The sequence below is a fragment of the Mesocricetus auratus genome, unplaced genomic scaffold (assembly GCF_017639785.1).
Source record: "Mesocricetus auratus isolate SY011 unplaced genomic scaffold, BCM_Maur_2.0 Super-Scaffold_100038, whole genome shotgun sequence".
NCBI classification, from domain to species: domain Eukaryota; kingdom Metazoa; phylum Chordata; class Mammalia; order Rodentia; family Cricetidae; genus Mesocricetus; species Mesocricetus auratus.
In genome coordinates, this window is record NW_024429216.1 from 8759286 (window position 1) to 8781400 (window position 22115).

Below are 22115 nucleotides of genomic sequence, written 5' to 3' on the forward strand. Positions count from 1 at the left end.
TTAGCCGTGATCTGTCCCCCATACCCCCTGACAGTGAGTGAACCCCCACCTCCTGCCTTCTCGTGGCCCTGGTGGTATGTACTGCTGGGAGTAGTTGTGGCCGCTGCCTGTGTCCTCATCTTGGCCCTGTTCCTTGTCCATCGGAGGAAGAAGGAGACCCGCTATGGGTAAGTTGGAACGCCATGGGAGAGGTTCTGTGGCCGGGGATGGAGAGGCTGGAGTCATGGAAGACCAACGAGGAGAAGAGAGAGAGAGAGAGAGACAGACAGACAGACAGACAGACAGACACTGACAGAGAGAGAGAGAGACAGACAGACAGACAGACAGAGACTGACGAGAGAGACAGAGAGAGACAGACACAGAGAGACCGAGAGAGACAGACAGACAGACAGAGAGACAGACAGAGAGAGAGACAGACAGACAGACAGACAGAGACTGACAGAGAGAGACAGAGACAGAGACACAGAGAGACCGAGAGAGAGAGACAGACAGACAGACAGACAGAGAGACAGACAGACAGAGACACAGAGAGACCGAGAGAGAAAGAGACAGACAGAGACTGACAGAGAGAGACAGACAGACAGAGACAGAGAGAGAGAGAGAGAGAAAGAGACAGACAGAGACTGACAGAGAGACAGAGAGAGACAGACAGACAGACAGACAGAGACAGACAGAGAGAGTCCACACGTGCATGCGTGCCAAGAGTCTGATCGAAGATGAGGAGACCTGAGGAAAAGCAGGAAGGCAGTGCTGGTCCAGTGTGCTCCGTAAACACTAGAGCCAGCCACACAGCTTGGGAGAGCACTGATGCTTGCTGTTGTCCCCACTAGGACAGGGATCCACATGGTTCTGCCCATCCCTCACCTTCCCCCTTCCCCCTCTAGGGAGGTATTCCAGCCAACAATGGAAAGAGGTGAACTGGTCGTCAGGTATCGTGTCCGGAAGTCCTACAGTCGCCGGACCACCGAAGCCACTTGTAAGTGAACTCCATGTCTCCTTCCATTGACGGGTCTGTGGCTTACATTATTATAGTTATATGTCTGTTTGTCTATCTCTCTCTCATTTGCTCTCTCTCTCTCATTCTCTCATTCTCTCTGTCTCTGTCTCTCTCTGTCTCTGTCTCTCTCTCTCTCTCTCTCTCTCTCTCTCTCTCTCTCGGAGAGAGAGAGAAGGAGTGAATGAGAATGAAGCCTGGACTACCCACACACAGCTTTAGAGCAGTAGAAGGCAGAGTGTTATGTATTCTCACCACTGGGGGAAAACAAAAAAACAAACCCAGCTTCAAGAAGAAAGGGTTAAGTTTGGCTCAGAGCTTGAGGGTGATGAAAGGCTCAGGCAGTGGGAGCCTTAGGTGGCTGGTCCGTTTCCATCTGCAGTCAGGATGAACTTCACCTCTGATGAAGCCTTCGTGCTGTTTCATTTCTTCCTTGTATTTGGTCCAGAGCCTCAGCCCAGGGAATGGTGCAACCCGTATTTAAGGTGGGTCTTCCCACTGCAACTCTCAATTCAGAAACTCCCTCCAACTGCACTGCCCAGAGACTTGCGGCCTATGGAGATCTTGCCAGGTTGACATTAACTGTAACAAATAAGTATTTTGGGTTTTGTTTGTTTTGAGGCAAAGCCCAGGCTGAACTTCAAGTGCTTTTGCCTCCGTCTCCCAAGTGCTGGGATTATAGACGTGAGCCTGGACACTTGGCTCTTTCCTTTCCTTGTCTTTCTGTCTGTCTGTCTGTCTTTCTTCCTCCTCCCCCCTCTCCCCTGCCCCTCCTTCTCCTCTTCCTCCTCCTCCTCTTCTTCTAAGACAGTCTTACTCTGTTGCCAAAGCTAACCACAAACTTGCAATCTTCCTGTCCCCACCTCCTGAGCACTGGGACATGGGTCACCATGCCAGGTTAGGATCAGTGAATCTCAGACACAGTAAATCTTTTTTGTTTTTGTTGTTGTTTTGTTTTGTTTTCTCAAGACAGGTTTCACTGTGTAGCTTTGGAGTCTGTCCTGGAACTCGCTCTGTAAACCAAGCTAGCCTTGAACTCCCAGAAATCCTCTGCCACTGTCTCCCGAGTGCTGGGGTCAAAGGTGCGTGCCACCGCCACCTGGCCAACACAGCAAATCTTATTTAGGAACACCAAAATCTAAGAGCCAGAAGCTCTTGGGGGAATGGATGATGATGATGATTATGATGACGATGATGATGACAAGGACAGTGGTGTGACACCCCCCCCTGCGCTTTTCTAAGCATTTTATAGACATCACTTCATTTGATCCTCGAAACCCAAAGGCATGGGTGCCTGCTGTCACCCTCACTTCGAAGATGAGGGAGCTGTAGCATAGTGTAGCCAAGCCATTTGCTCAATGTCTCATAGCTTTGTTAAATGGATGTCAGATTTAAACCCAGCTAATTTCCCTCTGACATCATCTTTGTGTATGCCCTCAAACTTTTTTTTTTGTTTTTGTTTTTACGAGACAGGGTTTCTCTATTGTTTTGGAGGCTGTCGGTCCAGCCCGGCCTTGAACTCACAGAGATCCCTCTGCCTCTGCCTCCCGAGTGCTGGGATTAAAGGCGTGCGCCACCACCGCCCGGCCGCCCTCAAACTTTTATGTACCCAAGATTCTTTTTTTTTTTAAAGATGTATTTATTTATTACGTATACAGGGTTCTGCCTACATGTGTCCCTGCAGGCCAGAAGAGGGCACCAGATTTCATGACATATGCTTGTGAGCCACCATGTGGGTGCTGGGAATTGAACTCAGGATCTCTAGAAAAGCAGCCAGTGCTCTTAACATCTGAGCCATCTCTCCAGCCCCCAAGATTCTCTTAAAGTTCTGCTCCTACTGCCTCCAATTTGTCCTGAAGTGTGCAGTGCGCTCTCTCTCTCTCTCTCTCCCTCCCTCTTTTGCTGAAGATGGTGGTTTCTGTCCCACCAGGTCCCGCTGCCCTTTAACCCCAAACCAGCATACAGAGACATACTATCAAACTACTGCTCAGTGGCTAGGGCTTCTTACCGGCCAGCTCTGTCTTAACTATTAACCCATTTCTATTAATCTATGTATTGCCGCAAGGCTGTGGCTTACCTGTAATCCGACATGTTACTCCTTTGGCAGCGTGGTGTCTCTTCACGGTCCTCTCTGTCTTCCTCTCCCCAGAATTCTCCTAGTCTGGTAGCCCCGCCTACCCTTCCAGCCGGGCCAACCAGTGTTTTATTCATCAACCAATAAGAGAAACATATATGCAGAAGGACGTCCCCCATCACTTTGATCCCTCCCTCCCCCCTCTCCCTCTTTCCTGTGGCTGTAACTCAGGGCCTTGCCTGTTCTAGGCAAGCAGGGTACCACAGATTGACTTTTTGAGGCAGTGGCTCACCATGTAGCTCAGGCTAGCCCTGAACTCTCCATCCTCATGCAACAGCTTCCCACATTCTGGGATTACGTGAGTGTGACACCATAGACAACTTGAAGTCAACACTCCTAACTGCCGCACCTGGAAATGGCCTCTTGAAATTATGGAACACTAGAAACAATTAGTAGAATTATAGACTCAGTCTCAGTCGGAAAAATAACATGCTCAGCACTGTAGCTTCTTACAGTTTTGAAAATATTATGGTCTTAGAACTGAAGACCCTCAGGACCATAGAGTCCCAGAAGGTCCCAGCTGAGGATGGGTGCCACCCAGGAAAGCTCGTAGCTTTCCCGCTGGGGAAACTGAAATCCAGAGAACCAAGGGACGGAGCTAAAGTCTAGATCTAGCACACAGACTGCCAGGGTCCCAGGGGATGCTGGGAAGGTCTGGGAAAGACATTTATTTACAAAGAGAAGGCGACGGCAGTGGGAAGGCTGCAGCGAGTGTTCGGAGTGATACACAGCTCTTGTAGCGGGAACCTGGTCCCGGGAGGTTCCTGAAACCTGGGCTGGACACCCATGAGGTCAAAGTGATTTTCACAGGAGCATCATCACCAAGACGCTGCTTGCTCTTTTGTGCCCTCCTTCTTCATAAACTTCCAACGGAGGGCGTCTTCCTTGGGCTCCCTGATGAGACGATATTGTCAAAGGAACACATGCTTGTGTGTTTTAGAAAGCTGTAGCCAGGGGCTAGAGAGATGGCTAACAGCATTTGCTGGGCTTCCAGAGAACCTGGGTTCGATTCCCAGCATCCCCATGGTGGCTCACACCCTTCAATAATTCCTGTACCAGATTGTCGGATGCCCTCTTCTGGCTTCTATGGGTACTGCATGTACATGGTACACAGATACACATGCAGGCAAAACAGACATACATAGGTACGTACATCCATACGTACACTTTTTAAAAAAAGAATTTGTTTATTTATTATGTTCTGCCTGTATGTATGCCTGCAGGCCAGAAGGCGGCTCTAGATTTCATTACAGATGGTTGTGAGCCATCATGTGGTTGCTGGGAATTGAACTCAGGACCTTTGGAAGAGCAACCAGTGCTCTTAATCACAGAGCCATCTCTCCAGCCCCCATATATACATATTTGTAAAAATAAAAATAAGTTAATATCTTTATTGGAGCACAGTGTCAGATCATGAGAGGCTAAAGTAGGAATATGAAGAGTTGCAGGTTTGTCTGGGCTATGTTGAGTTCAAGGCTAGCCTGTGTAACTTGGTCAGACTGTCTCAAAGAAAAAGTAAAAAGAGGTCTGGGGATGTAGCCCAATGCTCAGTGGTAGAGCCCTTGCCTAGAATCCCTCAGTGAGGGGCTAGGACCATGGGTAGGTTGGGCTGAATATTAAGACTTTTTTAATGAATTGAATACAGTGTCTTCTGCACTAACTAATAAATTTTTTTTTTCGAGACAGGGTTTCTCTGTGTAGCTTTGGAGCCTATCTTGGCACTTGTTCTGTAGACCAGGCTGGTCTCAAACTCACAGAGATCCTCCTGTCCCTGCCTCCCGAGTGCTAGGCTCCTAATAATATTCTTATATGAAGGTTATGGATTCTGTTTTGTTGTTGGTAGAGGTTTATTGTTTGAGACAGGGTCTCAGGATGTAGCCCCCACTAACCTCAAATTCATTATGTAGACCAGGCTGGCCTTAAATTCACAGAGATATGCCTGCCTCTGCTTAATGAATGCTAAGGATGCGTGTTTTTGAGACTGGCCTCTTATGTAGCACAGGCTGTCCTCAGCTGGCAGAGGTTTGCCTGTTTTTCCTCCCTGCGGAGGACTAGAGGAAAGTTATACCATACCTGACCTTACCTATTTTGTAATCACACAACTATAATATTTATGGGGTACAGTGTTCTGGAACACAGGGGGATAATTAGATACTTGTGTACAGCGTGTAATTATCAAGTCTGGGTGATTAGCTAATTAGGCTTCCCATGTCCTCTAAACTCTTGTCGTGTCTTTGTGCTAGTAACCTTCAGGCTCTGAAGAACTGTATTTAACAGCTGGTATAGAAGGTGCTGACCACTTAGGGTGCCCAGTGGAGCAAGATTGTGGCCAGGTTTTTCACCTGGTAGTTGCTTCTATGGAGCAGGTTTTGAGGCTACAGGAGGTGGGACGGGTCAAGTGCTCGGGGCAGGAGCTAATTTTGAACCAATGTGGAAGCAATTCAGCCACATGACGTGGTATGTCCCTCTTGGCACACACTGCGTGAGCACCAACCCTGCCTCGTGGCTCCGCCCTCTCTTTTCAGTGAACAGCCTGGGCATCAGCGAAGAGCTGAAGGAGAAGCTCCGAGACGTCATGGTAGATCGGCACAAGGTGGCCTTAGGGAAGACACTGGGCGAAGGTGAGTCTCCCACACGCACGCATGCACGGTCCCCCAGAGTCCTGAGATTCCTCTCTCCCCAATTCTCAGCCAACTGAAGGAAATACCATCCCCGTGGGTCCCGCTGAGATCCGTGTCTCTCTTCTTCTGCCGCAGGAGAGTTTGGTGCGGTGATGGAGGGCCAGCTCAACCAGGATGACTCCATCCTCAAGGTTGCTGTGAAGACAATGAAAAGTGAGTGTGTGGACGCGTGCGTGCCCATGTGGGGCTCCAGTCCCTGACCCAAGTCTCCTCCCCGTGCCCTGGGAAAGTACCATTTAGAAAACGGAGCCCGTGCCAGACACTTGAGTACAAGGGATTGAATCCAGGGGCACTGCTCTCATGTTGAATGAAGGTCAGATTGACTTAATAATTGAGGCATCAAAATAAATAGACCCAGCAGCGACCGGAAGTCACTTCCACCTCTAGGCTGAAGGGCAGAGGGAGGAAACTGTAGCCAGAGCCCGTGGCCAGGCAGAGTTGAGAACACAGACCGTCAAAGGCTTCCCTGGGAGAGTCAGAACCCTGGTGGCCTGCAATAGCTCCAAGGCAATTCTGGATGTGGAAAGAGTGAGATATCCTGCCTTCTCCCTCTTCTTGTCCGCCCGAGAGCTTGTTCCCACCAGCGTCTGCCGCTGACGGACTCCAGCGAGCTCCGGCAGGGAAGGGAGCTTGTCAGTGAAGTTTTTGAGGAGGACAGGACAGAATGAGGCCCAGTTGTCCTCTTCATTTATCAGCTATGGCCCTGCCTTTCCCAGCCTCCCTTCCTTACTTGGAAAAATCGTTCATGATGTCGCTGTTTTCTAGAACTAATATGAAACAACGAACAAAACGTCAGTGGTGGCGTGCAGTGCATGCTGTCAACATGGGTGTGACCATATCAGAGGGGGCAGGAGCGGGCCCAGAGTCGAACAGCACAAGAATCAAGGGGGGAGTCCTTTTATACAGGAATAAAAGCCTAGAGGGGTCGGGTGAGGCTGGAGGCGAGAGAGGAATGATCTTTTGTGAATTATAAAGGGCTTTTTTTTTTTTTTGGTTTTATGAGATAGCGTTTCTCTGTATTGTTTTGGAGGCTGTCGGTCCAGCCTGGCCTCGAACTCACAGAGATCACCTGCCTCCCGAGTGCTGGGATTAAAGGCGTGCGCCACCACCTCCCAGCGAATTATAAAGTCTAAGGGATCGAGCTATAGGGTCATTGATGTATTTGCATATTCATTATTCATTGTTGAGCATCTCATGTACTCTAAGTTAAGCTGTTTGGGGAGTGGGGGTACCAAGGACTCCAGAGCCTTGCACATGCCCAACAAATACCCTACCTCTGAGACACTTTCCTCTGCTTTTTACACTTCAAAGCTTTTTTTAAATGTATATTGGTGTCTTGCCTGTATGTCTGTGTGAGGGCGTTGGATCCCCCAGAACTGGACTTACAGACAGTGTGAGCTGCCATGTGAATGCAGGGATTTGAACTCAGGTCCTCTGGAGGAACAGCCAGTGCTCTTAACTGCTGAGCCATCATCACTCCAGCCACTTATTCTTCATTTTAAGACAGATTCTCATGATGTGTCTAAGGCTGGCTTACAACTCACAATCTTCCTTCCTCTGGTGGCTGGACAAGTATATACCACACCATGCGCTGCCTCCATGTCTTTAAAACTGGCTAGTAAGGTGGCATAAGCTGATAACCCCAACATTTGAGAGGCTGGGGCAGAAGGATCATGAGTTCCAAGCCTGCCTGGCTACAGACTGAGACCTTGTTTAAAACAAACAAACAAAAACCACAGATGGCTCAGTGGTAGAGCCCGTGCCTAGAATCCTCCAGTGAGGGACTGGGGGCGTGGCTCAGTGGTAGAGCCCCTGCCTAGAATCCCCCAGTGAGGGACTGGGGGCGTGGCTCAGTGGTAGAGCCCCTGCCTAGAATCCCCCAGTGAGGGACTGGGGGCGTGGCTCAGTGGTAGAGCCCCTGCCTAGAATCCCCCAGTGAGGGGCAGGGTGTGGCTCAATGATAGAATGTTTGGCTAGAATTTGCCATGGAGGACTGAGAACATGGCTTATTGATAGAGCTCTTGCCTAGACTCTCCCTCTGGGGGATTGACTTGCATTTGCAAGACTCTGGGCTCTCCCCTCAGTGCTACATAAACAAGCAAACAAGTTAGCACCTATTAGGGATAAAAATCATTTACGGTAAGTAAAATAGTGAATTTGAGTTAGGCATCTTCGGATTCAGGAATAACGCTTGATGAAGATAAGTGATAATGATGCTAGGGGAGGAGGGAAGAAGAAATCCTCCCCCTCCTCCTTCCTTCCTCCCCTCTTCCCTCCTCCCTCCCCTCCTCCCTCTCTCTCCTCCCTCCCCCTCCCTGTCCCTCCTCCCTCTCCCTCCTCTCCCTCCTTCCTCCCCTCCTCCCTCTCCCTCCTCCCTCCCGTGCCACTCACCTCCCGTCTCTCCTAAGTTGCCATCTGTACAAGATCAGAGCTGGAGGATTTCCTGAGTGAAGCTGTCTGCATGAAGGAATTCGACCACCCCAACGTCATGAGGCTCATTGGTGAGGGGGGGGACATGTTCCCTCGGGGCCACCCCAGAGCATAGAGCACCCCCTTCTGTACTGGGAAGATCAAACTTCCAGGCTCCCCAGCCCCGTCTCCTTCCGGATCAGCAAGCTCCCCTTCTTTCGCTCCCTCCACTTGGAATGTGACCTCTAACCCTTTCCCAGAAATAGCTGAGGTCCCCAGGAGGGCTCTGGAAACGTCCTTGGGAAATAAATGGCTTTTCTTGAGCGCCATGTCCTTCCCACCCATCTCCCAAACAGTGTGGAGACTAGATTTGAGGGGGTGGGAAGAAGGGGAGGCTGAGCCTGCCTGGGAGTGGGGCTGGGTTCCCCTCTTCTGCCCAGCCAGAATGACAGATCTCCCTTGGGGCGGGCTTCAGGTGTCTGCTTCCAGGGTTCTGATCGAGAGGGTTTCCCAGAACCTGTGGTCATCTTGCCTTTCATGAAGCACGGAGACCTGCACAGTTTCCTCCTGTATTCCCGGCTTGGGGACCGGCCAGTGGTGAGGGGCATTCCCTCTTGTGTCCATAAGTACTCATTGCACGCCTACCAGCTACGGAGAAGGAAGGCGACAGTTGACCTCAAGCCTGTGGATCCTGCACTGCAGGGGCGGACACGGCAGTAAATAAGCTAACAGAAATAAGCAAGGGCATTCAGTGCCATGAAGGAAATGCACAAGGAAAAGATGATAAGGAGGCCTTGGGATTAATTTGGGTGAAAGGAAGGGGGCCTTGAAGGAAGCGCTGACTGAGGAGATATTGGGACACTCGGGCAGGAAGCAGTCCCGAGACCAAATGCTTAGTGTGGCCCAGGGTCTGAAGAACAGGAAGGGGCCCCTGGCTGAAGTGCATGTCGAAGATTAGGACAATAGTCCACCAAGTCAGAGAGGGGTAGATTTTCTAAGACCCTGTATCCATGGAAAAGTCGATGCTCTCAAAGCCAGGGAAAACCACAGCAGATCCAGCTTGGTTCACAGCCGGAGGGAAGGCGGGCTGAGGAGTGAAGCCCTTTGGTGACTCTTTTGACCACGCCCTCTCTCGGCCTTGCCTCCCCCCCACCCCCACCCCAGTTTCTGCCCACTCAGATGCTGGTGAAGTTCATGGCTGACATTGCCAGTGGCATGGAGTACCTGAGTACCAAGAGATTCATCCACCGGGACCTGGCTGCCAGGAACTGCATGTGAGTAGCTTGTCTGCTGGAAGCCCCGCCTTCCTCAAAGAGCTTCTTCCTCCCCCCTTCCCCAAGAGGAAAGGGAAACTGGAGTCATCGGGGATGGTTGGAGCCCCAGACAGGTTTAGAAAGGCATGGTAGTCAACTTTTCATGGCTGTAACAAAAGCAAAAACGAAAACCAAGTGAAAGATGGATTTCAGGGTTTCTGAGATTCCAGACCACGGTCACCTGGGATGTCCCGGGTGGGAAGGGTTAGGATTGAGACAGACAGCAAGGTAAGTCAGAGCTGCTTACCTTGTGGGTGCCAGGAAGCAGAGAGGCACAGAGCCCCAATGATCTGCTGCCTCCAGCTAGATACTGTCTCATAATAACCACTCAGCTGTGAGCTGGATCATGGTAAAAACATGTCTTCTTAACTGGTAAGACAGCTCTCCAGGCTCACTGCTTTTTTTTTTTAAAGATTTACTTATTTTATGTGTACGAATGTTAACCACATGAGTTATGGATGATTGTGAGCCACTATGTGGGTGCTGGGAATCAAACCCAGGTCCTCTGCAAGAGTAACAGGTGCTCTTAGCCACTGAGCCATCTCTGCAGCCTTCCTTCATAGTTTGCTTTCTGGAAAAAGGGCTTCATACATCTCGGGTTGGCCTTAAACTTACTACATAGCCAAAGGTGACTTTGAAATGATCCTTCCTCGTCTACCTCGTCAAATGCTGAGATTAGAGATCCACGCCATCATTCCTGGATTGTTTTCGTTCGTTTGGTGTGTGTGTGTGTGTGTGTGTGTGTGTGTGTGTGTGTGTGAGCACGTGCACTCTCACATGTGTTGAGACTACACATTTATGCTACTCAGGGTGGCCAGGAACTCATGATGTAGCTCAGGTTGACCTTGAACACATAATCCTCCTGCCTCGGTCTTCCAATTGCTGGTGTGACAGGTGTGTGAGACAACCACTTAAACGACACATTTCTGTGTATTTCCTATACATCAAAAGAACTTAGCCGGGCGTTGGTGGCGCACGCCTTTAATCCCAGCACTCGGGAGGCAGAGGCAGGCGCATCTCTGTGAGTTCGAGGCCGGACTGGACCGATAGCCTCCAAAACAATACAGAGAAACCCTGTCTCATAAAAACCAAAAAAAAAAAAAAAAAAAGAACTTAATAAAAGGGGGTAGGGCGGTACTGGAGAAATGGCTCAGGGGCTGAGAATGCTTACTGCTCTTCCAAGGAGGACCCAAGATCACTTCCCAGTACCCACATCATCAGTTCACAACTGCCTCCTGTCACTCCAGCTCCAAAGAGATCCCTCACTCTGGCTCCTCCCTGCACCTGTGCTCACACACACAAACCCACACGCAGGAATTCACACACACACATACATAATTGAAATAATAAATAGTTTTTAAAATCAAAAACAGAATAGGGACTCAGAAGTTTGGAAAAGATCTCAAGACTGACAAAAAGCTAACCCTGAAAAATCTTCTAGGAGTCCTTTTGTCCAGACCCAGCCTAGCAGGAAGAAGTAAAGCATTTCCCTATGGGACTGGGGTGAGAGTTCAGGAGTCAGACCCCACCCCCACCAGGACCCTGGGGTCAGGTGGGAGGCAGAGGTGTTTCTGAGACCCGGCAGGCTTCCTGGTGGAGGTGACCCACATCCTGACCTTATTGCTTCCCCCAATCTGAACAGGCTGAATGAGAACATGTCCGTGTGTGTAGCAGACTTTGGGCTCTCCAAGAAGATCTACAACGGGGACTACTACCGCCAAGGGCGCATTGCCAAGATGCCAGTCAAGTGGATTGCCATTGAGAGTCTGGCAGATCGAGTCTACACCAGCAAAAGTGACGTGGTGGGTGTGCTCTGGCCAGGAGCGAGGGGGTAACCATGCAGTGTGGGGTGGGTGACCAGACCCGAGGAGCCGCAGGGCCTCTTTGCACAGGGCCCTGTCTGCGGGGCCTGGACATGTTTGGGGAATGTATGAGTAGCATGTGTACATGGCTCACCTCTGCAGGGTGGCAGGGTGACACTTTAGGAGGCAGTGGTGACCAACTGTGCCATGCAGTGTGTGCAGTGTGGGCAGAAAGTGACATCATGTAAATGTGTGCATGGGTGTGCATATCTCTACATCCTCCAGTCAATCACCTGTGTGTGTGTGTGTGTGTCTGTACCTGTTCTGTGCACACCTGTGATATACCCGTAGATACTGCTGTCAACAAATGTTGAGTGTGTGCCTGAACTTACGTGTTGGAGAAACCCTCTCACCCCCTTCCCCTACTCTGGCAGTGGTCCTTTGGAGTGACAATGTGGGAGATCGCTACCCGAGGCCAGACTCCCTATCCAGGAGTGGAGAACAGTGAGATTTACGACTACCTGCGCCAGGGAAATCGCCTGAAACAGCCTGTGGACTGCCTGGATGGCCTGTGAGGACCTTTGGGACGCCCCAGCCCCACCCCAGAATTTATTCCAACCCTCATTTACCCACACAGAGCACCCAACGTCTCCAAGACTGGCTAAATGCGCATGGAATTCCTCAGAATACTGAGAAACCCATTCGCCTGCCGCCAATGCTCTAAGCTGTGTCACTCCTAGTCAGCTAGTGGGGTACAAGGTCGGTAAAGGGGCCTTTACAGCTCTGCCTGTTGTGTGGGGTGTAGGCTGGGTCAACCCCTTCCTGCCTCAGCCAGGTATTCTTAAACAACTGCACACAACCTTCCTGGACAGCCCTGGCCCTGAGATGCCAACCTCCCATCGTCCCTCCCATGTGCTCCATGTGCCTCAACACCCAAGGCCCTTTGCAAAACCCTCTATTTATTGACTTTCTCCAGACTCGGATCTCTGAGCTGCTAGCAGGATCCTTTGGCATATGCTTATCAACCTTTGTGGCATCTCGGCGTGCAGAGAAGGGTGTGACATTTAGCCAGTGTCTTGAGGTTAAAGAGAGGACATCGCTTGGGTCAGGAGGAGACGGCCTGGGATTCAGGCCCCCCAGGGTTCCTTTGGGTACTCCCAGAGCCGAAGAGGATGAGATGAATAGCTAATCGTTTACAGAATTCACTGGAAGGCGATGATACATGTGCTTTGCTTATTGACTCGTTGGATCCCTTCCACGGGCAAAGGAAGTAGGCAGGCATCATTGTTTCCCCCGTTTTGCAGATGGGAACACTGACGTCTACGGGGGTTGGGGGCACATCATTTGCTGCTGTATGAGGCACTACACTCCAAAATCTAGTGGTTTAAAGTCAGTAAACATTTACTCCAAGCTGTCTGAAGATCAGGGTCTGAGAGCAGCTTAGCAGGGTGGTTCTGCCGGTCTGTAACAAGGTTATCAAGGTAGCAGCTGGTGCTGCATGTGAAGACTGGAGACAGGAAACCAATTTTTTTTTTTTTTTGGTTTTTATGAGACAGGGTTTCTCTGTATTGTTTTGGAGGCTATCGGTCCAGTCCGGCCTCGAACTCACAGAGATGCGCCTGCCTCTGCCTCCCGAGTGCTGGGATTAAAGGCGTGCGCCACCAACGCCCGGCTAGGAAAACCAATTTCAAGATGGCGCCTCACATGGCGGGAGCAAGAAGCCTGTTCCTTACCGTGGGGACTTTTGTAGGGCCGCTTGAGCTTCCTCGCGTGACGATCCAAGAGAGTGTGCAAGGGGTAGCCACAACACCTTTTATGACTTAGTGTTTGAAGTCACGTGTTCCATCCCTTCTGCTGAGCCAGAAGCAAATCCCTATACTCAAGGGGAGGGGCCTTAGTCTCAAACTTTTGAATGGTGGAGTATTGAAGAATATGAGGTCCTAAGTAAACCACCTAGGAGACTTCTAGTTCATCCTAGATTCTCGTAGGTTTCCTCCACCCACGACATGCTTGGTAAATGGCAGAGTCAGGCCTTGTTCTGAGAGGTCACTCTGGGAAGCTTGGCCCTCAAACCCTCACTAAAAACTACCTGAGACCCAGAGAGGTTTCCCGAGATCTTTCCTAGTTTCTATTTCCTGGGCCACCCCAGGCACTTGGGAATTTTCAAGTCCCTGTGGATATCTCTAAGTTGCTGAGGTTCTCTGTAGTCCCCCGAGTCACCCCAGTGTCCCCCAGCCTCCCCTGAACTATAATGCTCCCCTTCTAAGCCCATGTTCAGCTGGATGCCCCTTGTTTTACCTCTTTAGGTATGCCCTGATGTCCCGGTGCTGGGAGCTGAACCCTCGAGACCGGCCAAGTTTTGCAGAGCTTCGGGAAGACCTGGAGAACACGTTGAAGGCTCTGCCCCCTGCTCAGGAGCCCGATGAAATCCTCTATGTCAACATGGATGAGGGCGGAAGCCACCTTGAACCCCGCGGTGCTGCTGGGGGAGCTGACCCCCCAACCCAACCTGATCCGAAGGATTCCTGCAGCTGTCTCACTGCGGCTGACGTCCACGCTGCTGGACGCTATGTCCTTTGTCCTTCCACAGCTCCTGGACCCACTCTGTCTCCTGACCGGGGCTGCCCAGCACCCCCAGGGCAGGAGGATGGAGCCTGAGACAGTCTTCCACATTCTCGGATACAGGCGGCGCAGGAGGCGCGGCACTGGGACACCCTCTCAGGATCCAAGCTAGGCACTGCCACTGGGGGGAAGCTCACCCCCGCTTTGCCACTCCGGGCCTTCTCCCCAGCTGCAGCATGGCCTTCCCTCCCTTCTCCAACTCAGCGCAGCAGAAAGACATGTCCTGCTTTCTGTGCCATAAACATCCTAGCCATAAAAAGAAGGGTTGGGCTGCAGTCTCGAAGGATCTTCTCAGATCTTACGTCCCACCATTCTAGATTCTAAGGTTGGAGTCTAGATTTCAAGGTTCTAGGTCTCAGAGGTGATGAGGAGTCCTCGATGCTAAGGAACCGAGATGCTGGTTTCTAGGTCTAATGTGCTGTTGTTGTAGACATGGCCACTGTCTGGAGGCTCTGAGGTTCTAGATTTTTCTGGTTCTAAAATTCTTGGTGATGCCCCCATGGTTTTTGGTTGTATGGCTCTGAGATCCTGGGATCTAGACTTTATTTTTCTGGAGCCTGAGGTTCTATAAGTGGAAGCTTTTAGGTTTTGAAATTCTAAAGATTCTAGGTGTGAAGGTTCTAAGGCACACTGTTCTCAAATTTAACAGTGCTGCATGTCATAATACTCCAGACCATAATGTTTCAATTCTTGTTTTCTTAATTCCTAAGATTCCAGTGATGGTGAATTACAGCCTCCAAGACATTAACATCATAGATGCTTTTATGTAACATCTTGCATCTCAAGGAAATATGATTCTATAATCTGAAATTCAAAAGCTTTAAGAGTCTCCAGCCTGAGTTTCTAAGTTATGATGTGATGATGACCTAGAATGTGGTCCAAGGTTCTAGATTCTCTAAGATTCCATATCATATGCTCCAGGATTACAGATCATTGAACTCTAAAGCTCTGATGATGGCCTCCTCTTGATCTCAGGCACTGTAAGATGCTGTGGGTCCAAGACTCTGGGTCCTAAGAGGCTCACAGTTAATTGTGACTAACTAGACACCAAAGTTCTAACCATTCCTAATGCTGGACACCTCTAGGTTCTGTGCTGCTTTCTGCCTTCCTAGCACTTAATTAAAGGCCAGAGAAGACATACTTCTAAAAATATTAAGGCTCTAAGCACTCTAATTTAGGAATCCAATGTTCTTAGTGTCTAAGATTCTGAAGGTCCGCAGGTCTAGAATATCAGGTACGAAGCCAAGGTTGGAACCTTGTAGCATTCTTCTCTAAGCCCTTTCCCTCCTTAGCCACCTATGCTTCCTGCCCATGGTGTGGGGTGCACCCCACCTTAAGCCTGTGCAATGCATTGGGAATGTCTTCCCTTCAAGCGATGGACCATCTTCCCTCCTTTTGGGTCATGCTGTCCCTTGAGCCAATCTCTCATCCCTGTCTGAAGTATGGACTCTGGTACCTCCAGAGAGGCTCAGATCACATAAAACTTTTGTCAATCACTGTTTTGTCTCCTGTCTCCATTCAGCTGCAACATGGCTGCCCTCCTGGAGGTTCCGTTTCCCTATTAGAAAAAGAGGGGCTGCTGTGTGTAGAAGCTCAGGCCTGTAATCCCAACACCTGAGGGGCAAGAGGATGGAGAATTAGTTGTAAACCATCATGACTTACATAGAGACCCTATCTCAGTTTTGATGGACCTGGGAACATGAACCATGCACATAAGTAAATCTATACAACTGAAGAAAGGCAGGCTCTCAGAAAGCCCTGAGAGATGTGCATACATGCACACGATATACACATGGTAGAAATTGTGTATATGTGTATGTATACACACACAAATATAGATGGAGACACAAAGAGATTGAGATCCCTATAGGGTCTTAACTCAGAGTAACAGACATGTGAATTAGTAAACATGCACAGGCACACTTAGCCACGAATACACAGTTATTCAGACACAGTAACAAACACATAAATCCACACTGGGAAATCTGCAAACATCAGCAAGCTGGTACTCACCAGCGACAGGAAAAACCTTTAGTAACCAAGACACAGGCAGGACAGCATTATTGCACGCTCAAGAATCAGGTGATGTGTGCCTGTAATCCCCAGGATTTGAGAGGTGTAAACCAGAAACTCCAGAGCTCAAGCTCATTCCCGATTATAGAGGGAAGTCCAGGTTATCCTGGGCTACATGAGGCCCTATCTCAATAAGAAAACAAACATGCCCCGAGCTAAGGAGAACTAGCACAACAGATTCTCACACAGCCAAACACTCAGACTGACTAGGAAGAATGGACCGGAACACCTTGATCCACAGATGCACAAAAGAAAGACCCGCAGAGGACGGTCCAATAGGTCTTCACTTGTTCCTGGGTGTGGCGGACTGCAGATACAAAAACTCTAGGCGGCGCCCGGTCGCCCCCCGGTGGTGGCTCCCGAGAACTGGGTACAGTTCAATCCGGGCCACAAAGTTCTTTTTTTTTTTTTTTTTTTTTTTTTTTGGAACAAATCTTTGTGGGAGCTGGAAGGAGAGAGGAAGTCGGACGTGGGCGAGGGGCGGGGTGTCTGGACTGGAACCTCCGGGCCCACGTGAGTGTCTGTCCCGCTGCTGAGTGGGCGTTGTGTGTCTAGGTTGCTGTGGTGTGAGTGTGTAGCGTCAATGTCCCAGCTTTTGCATGCCTTGTGCCACACCTACACGGCCGTTCGATGCCTTATCCCGAACCGGTGCTTTTGGCCTGTCAACGCCTCTATTCGTTCATAGCGCGATGCTTGCCTTTATCTAAGAACAGTGCGTGTGGCTTTTGTTTGTAGGGGATTGGCTGATGGTGGACGTTAGGCATCGTGCGTCTCGATGGTGCTATGTCACTCAACGTTTGCCTACTGAACTAGGGGCGACAGGTGTACGGATTAACCCGAGGCACCATTACGTGATCCTCGTTGTTCGAAATGGCTAGTGTAGACAACCAAGCAGCAAGACTGAGTGAACAGTTAAGAGGCTTGGAGATGGGGAGCCACGAACTCGTGCAGCTGCGCCCAGAGCGGGAAGGCGCTATCTGCGGTCGCGTGCAGAGCGGCCTGTGCATGCAACTCCGAGAGGGGCGCTCTACGGGGCCATCAAAGGGAGGGGCGCGATTAGCCCGGCCACTTTCCTCCCGTTCCGTTAGCCTAACCCCTGCTTTCTAGCCTTCAGCGCTCTCCGGGGCCAGTTTTTTTTTTTTTTTTCTGTCTCTCGTACAAAACAACCGGGTCTGTGGCAGACGATGAGTAGCAGAGCCTCTCGATCTCTTTGCCGCATTAAACGCCTCTGGATGCGGGCGAACTTTGCAAGGCCAGCCTCTCAAGAACGGCCAATGTAGCAAGCTTTTTCCTAGAGCGCTCGAAGCCGAGACGGGGGGGGGGGGGGGGGAGGGATGTAACAGGAGCTGCGATTGGTGGACAGGTTGTTTTGAAACCGCCCTAACGGCAAGGGGCGGGCCCTCCGCGAACGAATCTCCTTCCGGCTTCCGAGAGGCGACAGGAAAGACGGGGGCCGGCCGGCCGGCCTCTCCTCGCCGCGTTTGATTGGTCGTAGCGATTTTTACCCGCTTGGGGCTCCGCGAGGCGGGGGCGGGGGCGGGAGGCGTAGACCAGTCAGGGTGGGTTTCGCAGGGCGATCCCTCCGAGACCGCATAGCTAACTGCTCCGAATCGTTAACCCAGTCTCCATCGCCCGGCCGCGCCGCCGCCTCTCGGCGCGCGGACGCCGCCCAATCAGGGCTCGCCCCGCCCCTCGCCTTTTCCCGCCCTCCGCCTTGGCCGCGGCTCCGACGTAGGCTAACGCTTCCTCTCCGGCAGCCCCGGAGCCCTCCGAGTGCCGTTCTTTTGAAAGCTGCCCCGTGATTGGCTGAGTCCCCGAGCCCCGCGCCCGTTGCCCTGCGCGCCGGCCAATTGACACCCGTTTGACATCGCACGGGCACGGGGAGGGGGGGAGGAGGAGGCGGCCATTTTGAGCCGCCGCCGCCGCCGCCGCCATTGGAGCGGCCCCCCCCTCTTCCCCCTTCGCCTCCTGACAGGCAAGGTTTAGGGGGGACAGAGCCCTGGGAGGCCGGGCCGGGCTCGGGGGCCGCCCCGGGGGCCCGGGCCATGGATGTGCGCCGTCTGAAGGTGAACGAACTTCGCGAGGAGCTGCAGCGCCGCGGCCTGGACACTCGCGGCCTCAAGGCCGAGCTTGCAGAGCGGCTGCTGGCAGCGCTGGAGGCCGAGGAGCCCGAAGAAGAGCGAGAGCTCGAGGCTGACGACGAGCCGGGCTTACCTGAGCACGGCAGCGAGGAGGTCGAGACCGAGGGGGGCTCCGAGCTGGAGGGGACCGCGCAGCCACCGCCGCCCGGGCTGCAGCCGCACCCGGAGCCCGGCGGGTACCCGGGGCCGGACGGACATTGTGAGAGTGCGCGGGGCCGGGGGGCCGGGGGGGCCGGGGCCGGGCTGCGGGACGCGGGAAGTCGACTCCACGGAGATCCAGGACTTGGTCTGGGGAGCCTGGATCCCGCCACCCGCCGCCGTGAAGGATCAGTGGACGGGGGCCTCGGGGCAGCCTGAGGGCGGATCCTGGCCTCCGGGGCAAGGAAAACCCCGGGGGTAGGGGCGGTAGGGGTTTTTTGTTTTTGCTTTTTGTTTTGTTTTTTTTTTTTTTCTTTTTATTTTCTTCTGTGGCGACTGGAGAGCGGGTGGGGAGGAATCCACATCCTGGAACTGGGAGACCGGAAACTGTTTTTTTTTTCTTTTCTTTTTTTCTTTTCTTTTTTTTCTTTTTTTTTTTTTTTTTTTTTGAGCTGGAGAGAGTCGGAAGAAGCTTTAGGGAAAGGGGTGTCTCGGAGAGGGTCTGGGAAAATGGTGATTTCTAGCTGGGCTTTGAGCTGACAGTCCACTGTTTTGGGCTGGGTCTCAAAAGCCGGATTTCCAGGTAGGGGGAAAGAATGGCCAGCGGTGCGGGGCTGGGAGGATTCTGAGGCTTGAGGATCTCCGATTTTGCCGCCGGATGGGATACGGGAGATGTGCTTAGTGCTGGGTGCTGTGGAGCTGCGGGTGTCCGAGGCCAAGGGAGATGGGCTGAGCCCTCCGATGTCTGCAGATGAGCTTTTAGGGGGATAATGAAAAGCCAGGCCAGGATTGGATTGTGCTCCCCTCTCCCCCGGTCCTGCATTTCAGTCAGCAGGGCCAACCTTGAGGAAAGGCACAGCTTGGATATTTGGTACTGGGAGATCTTAGCTATCTAGTTGTGGCTTCTAGAAGAGGCCCAATAACGGTGGGAAGGAAAGACTGTGTTGTTCATGGACAAAAGAGTAGGGAGTCTAGAGTTGGGAGGGCTCCTAGGACAACACCCGGGGGCTGAATGGCCTTGCATTGTTAGCTATGGATAGTTCTGGAAACACGGATAGCTGGGGTTGGGGAGAGTAAGTTGGTAGCAAGTGGATGAGCTGTGTGGTGGGCAGAGGAGCTTTGTGTCCCACGGGGAGGATGCGGCAAGCAGATGTGGGGGAGGGAAGCCTGGGGGAGTTGAGGGAGAAAGGAGCCCTGTTGCCTTGGCTGGGGGCCTCGGGGAGTATTCCTTTCCAAGACAGGGCTCCTGAGTCCCCAGAAATAGTTACTTGTGTGCTCAAGAGGCTTGGGGGAACTTGACGAGCCAGGAAGTGTGTCTATAAGTTAGGGTTAGAGGGAACTGCAGCCCCTTCAGTAAAGGAGACCCTTTAGGAGAGGGAACCTGGAACTGCACACCTTGCCGTCCGATGTTTAGAGTGTTTCTCTTGAGAAGAAGGCACTGCAGGGCTTGGGACTAAACATGGAGAGAGAAAATGGGGCCTTGAAAAGACTTGGGATTGGCATCTGGTACTCACTTGTTCCCGAGAGGTGGGATCCTGTGGAGGGGACACCCTGGTGAACAGTGGTCTAGGGCTGACAGGTGCTCAGGTCCCTGGGAAGCAGGGAGGAGTGGCCTGTGAGTGTTCCCAGAGCTGAGGAACCCTGCAAGAATGGCTCATGAAGGAGCAGCTAGGGTGCAGCCCTAATCTTGCTTCTACCAGAAGAGTCTTGGGAGTGTGAGTTGATCCTTCAGAGCAAAAACTGTAGGCTCAGGCCGACTTTTGGAGTTCAGCAAATCATTTCCCCTCTAAGCCCGGGGCTCCCTATGTATGGGAATGGCAAGAGTGTCCTCCCGGAGTTGTCGTGAGATCCTGTGTCTGAGGGTTCCACACCAGGGTTGCCTGTTGTTAGGGGGATGTTGTAGAGATGGAAAAGGAGCCAGCATCATAGCCTCCCTAGGCCAGCCTACCACTGTTAGGGAAAGAACATGGGCTTTGGGGAGAATGCTGTCCTGAGGCTCTGGAGGAAACAATGGTTTGAAGAAACCTTGTGTTCCAATTAAGGAGATAGTGTGTCCCCTGTCATGTCATGTCCCCACCCCCAACACATCCACAACAGAATTCTCTAAGCCCCTCCTTCAGGTCCCTCTCCAGCACTTCCTTTATCCTTGGTAAACAGACACTTGCACTTTCCTCCCTTTGGGCTGCACCTGGTTTGTGCCCAGATGTGTTTGTCCTCTGAGAAAGTCCAATCAGTTAACAAGTGGCAGAGTACTCTATCCTTCCCTGCGGTTCCGCCTCACTGCTCCTGGCACAGCTTCTAGCAGGGCTCTGGAGGCATCCATCGCACACTTACCCCAGGGACAGAGAGCTGCATGCTTTCCACCCTACGTTCATAAAGTTCTCTTACTTTGTTTCTGCTGCGGTCCTGCTTCTAAGCTTTTCACACAAGATGTTATCCTTCCCCAGGAATGTTCTCTGTTCTCCTCATTGAGCCTTTGACTGGATTCTTTGAGTTGAGATTTTCTGTTCCTTCCTGGATCCCCTTCTCAGCTCTTGGCACTTCGTATACAGGCAATATATACTTTTGAAGTATGAGCATCTGTTAATGTGTGTCTCACCCTAAACTGGATGCGTCAGTGGGACAAGTTTATATTCACCTGTCTCCCAGGGTCTGGTGTACAGCACAATTCCATAAGTAGTTTATATTCACCTGTCCCCCGGGGTCTGGTGTACAGCACAATTCCATAAGTAGTTTATATTCACCTGTCTCCCAGGGTCTGGTGTACAGCACAATTCCATAAGTAGTTTATATTCACCTGTCTCCCAGGGTCTGGTGTACAGCACAATTCCATAAGTAGTTACTATTGCCATTCTCACCCCTCTTCCTCACCTCCTGGACAGCAGAACACTTTTCCTAGCCACTTCTGACTCCAGCTATTTGGGGACCTATTCCTAGTGAGCCTGGAGGTATTATTATTCCAGAGGTTTGTACATTGTGTTAGCTGTGCTGGAGATAATACGTACAAGGCCCCAGATTTAATTTAAGTACAGCAAAAGTCGAGGACAGTTCAGTTAGGTGCCCCATACATCTTAGAGTGTCTCCTACCCTGGAGACTAAACTTAGAGAAATCCAGCTGGACTTCGATTCTTTGACGCTATCTTGTTTTAACAGAAGAACTTCTTCCTCGCTCGACTTAAGGTATTCAGTTTCTATAAGGCACAGTTGTGGATCTGTTTGTAGAGTTTTGAGACACAGGACATACTCATAGACATCTGGAGACACCCTTACCTAAATAAGTTTACATCTGAAGGTGTTATTCTTTGCCTTCTAATAGTCTGATTCACCCCAGTAAGGATGATGTCTTAGTTACAAGAGAGCTTTTAGGTGTATTCATCTAACTATTTTTTTTTTATCCTAAAGATGTTATGGACAATATTACCAGGCAGAACCAATTCTATGAGACGCCGGTCATCAAGCAAGAAAACGAGTCAGGCTATGACAGGAGACCATTAGACATGGAGCCACAGCAGCAGGCCTATCGTCCAGGTAGGAAGGCTCCTGATAGAAACAGAACCCAAGTAAGACCTTTGTCCTCCTGGCAAGGTTTATTTGGGTTGGGATTTTGGCTTTGTTTGTTTGGAGTTTAGGGTTTTATCTTTTTGGTTGTTTTTGAGATGACGTCCTTACTAGGTTGTTCAAGCTAACCTTAAACTGAAAAAGGAGCTGAAACTGGCTGTTTGGTTTTGAAGAAAATAACTCAGGTCTGTGTTCCTGGTATCTTTTCAGGGTTAGTGCCAGCGCCCTGGAGGGTTTAGACCTGGGGCTG

General features: G+C 51.2%; 2 protein-coding genes and 2 long non-coding RNA genes across 11 annotated transcripts in view; 2 read left to right on the forward strand and 2 right to left on the reverse strand.

Moving 5' to 3' along the window:
- Axl (AXL receptor tyrosine kinase) overlaps nt 1-15452 on the forward strand; it is a 31507-nt gene extending 16055 nt beyond the window's left edge. For all 7 annotated transcript variants that reach the window (XM_040734674.1, XM_040734675.1, XM_040734672.1 and 4 more), the window contains 10 exons: nt 35-167; nt 885-976; nt 5654-5749; nt 5885-5962; nt 8218-8310; nt 8694-8815; nt 9383-9492; nt 11174-11333; nt 11768-11904; nt 13640-15452. In XM_040734674.1, coding sequence (XP_040590608.1) covers nt 35-167; nt 885-976; nt 5654-5749; nt 5885-5962; nt 8218-8310; nt 8694-8815; nt 9383-9492; nt 11174-11333; nt 11768-11904; nt 13640-13991 — 1373 coding nt within the window. In that variant the 3' untranslated portion in view covers nt 13992-15452. The remainder of the gene's footprint in view (nt 1-34; nt 168-884; nt 977-5653; nt 5750-5884; nt 5963-8217; nt 8311-8693; nt 8816-9382; nt 9493-11173; nt 11334-11767; nt 11905-13639) is intronic.
- LOC121135592 lies at nt 1212-3130 on the reverse strand. Its single transcript, XR_005872697.1, has 2 exons — nt 3072-3130; nt 1212-1576 (listed from the first exon to the last, which is right to left on the reverse strand). It is a non-coding gene; the product is annotated as an uncharacterized LOC121135592 (long non-coding RNA).
- On the reverse strand, nt 4506-8307 carry LOC121135591. The gene is made up of 2 exons (XR_005872696.1): nt 8201-8307; nt 4506-6197 (listed from the first exon to the last, which is right to left on the reverse strand). It is a non-coding gene; the product is annotated as an uncharacterized LOC121135591 (long non-coding RNA).
- Nucleotides 15453-16465: 1013 nt separating the features above from the next.
- Nucleotides 16466-22115, forward strand: part of Hnrnpul1 (heterogeneous nuclear ribonucleoprotein U like 1) — a 34772-nt gene continuing 29122 nt past the window's right edge. Inside the window, exons 1-2 of one of the 2 annotated variants that reach the window (XM_013125603.3) lie at nt 16466-16541; nt 21710-21835. In XM_013125603.3, the coding sequence (XP_012981057.1) occupies nt 21715-21835 (121 nt within the window). In that variant the 5' untranslated portion in view covers nt 16466-16541; nt 21710-21714. Of the gene's footprint in view, nt 16542-17921; nt 18369-21709; nt 21836-22115 lie in introns of those variants that run through there. The other variant, XM_013125602.3, reaches the window with a different exon arrangement.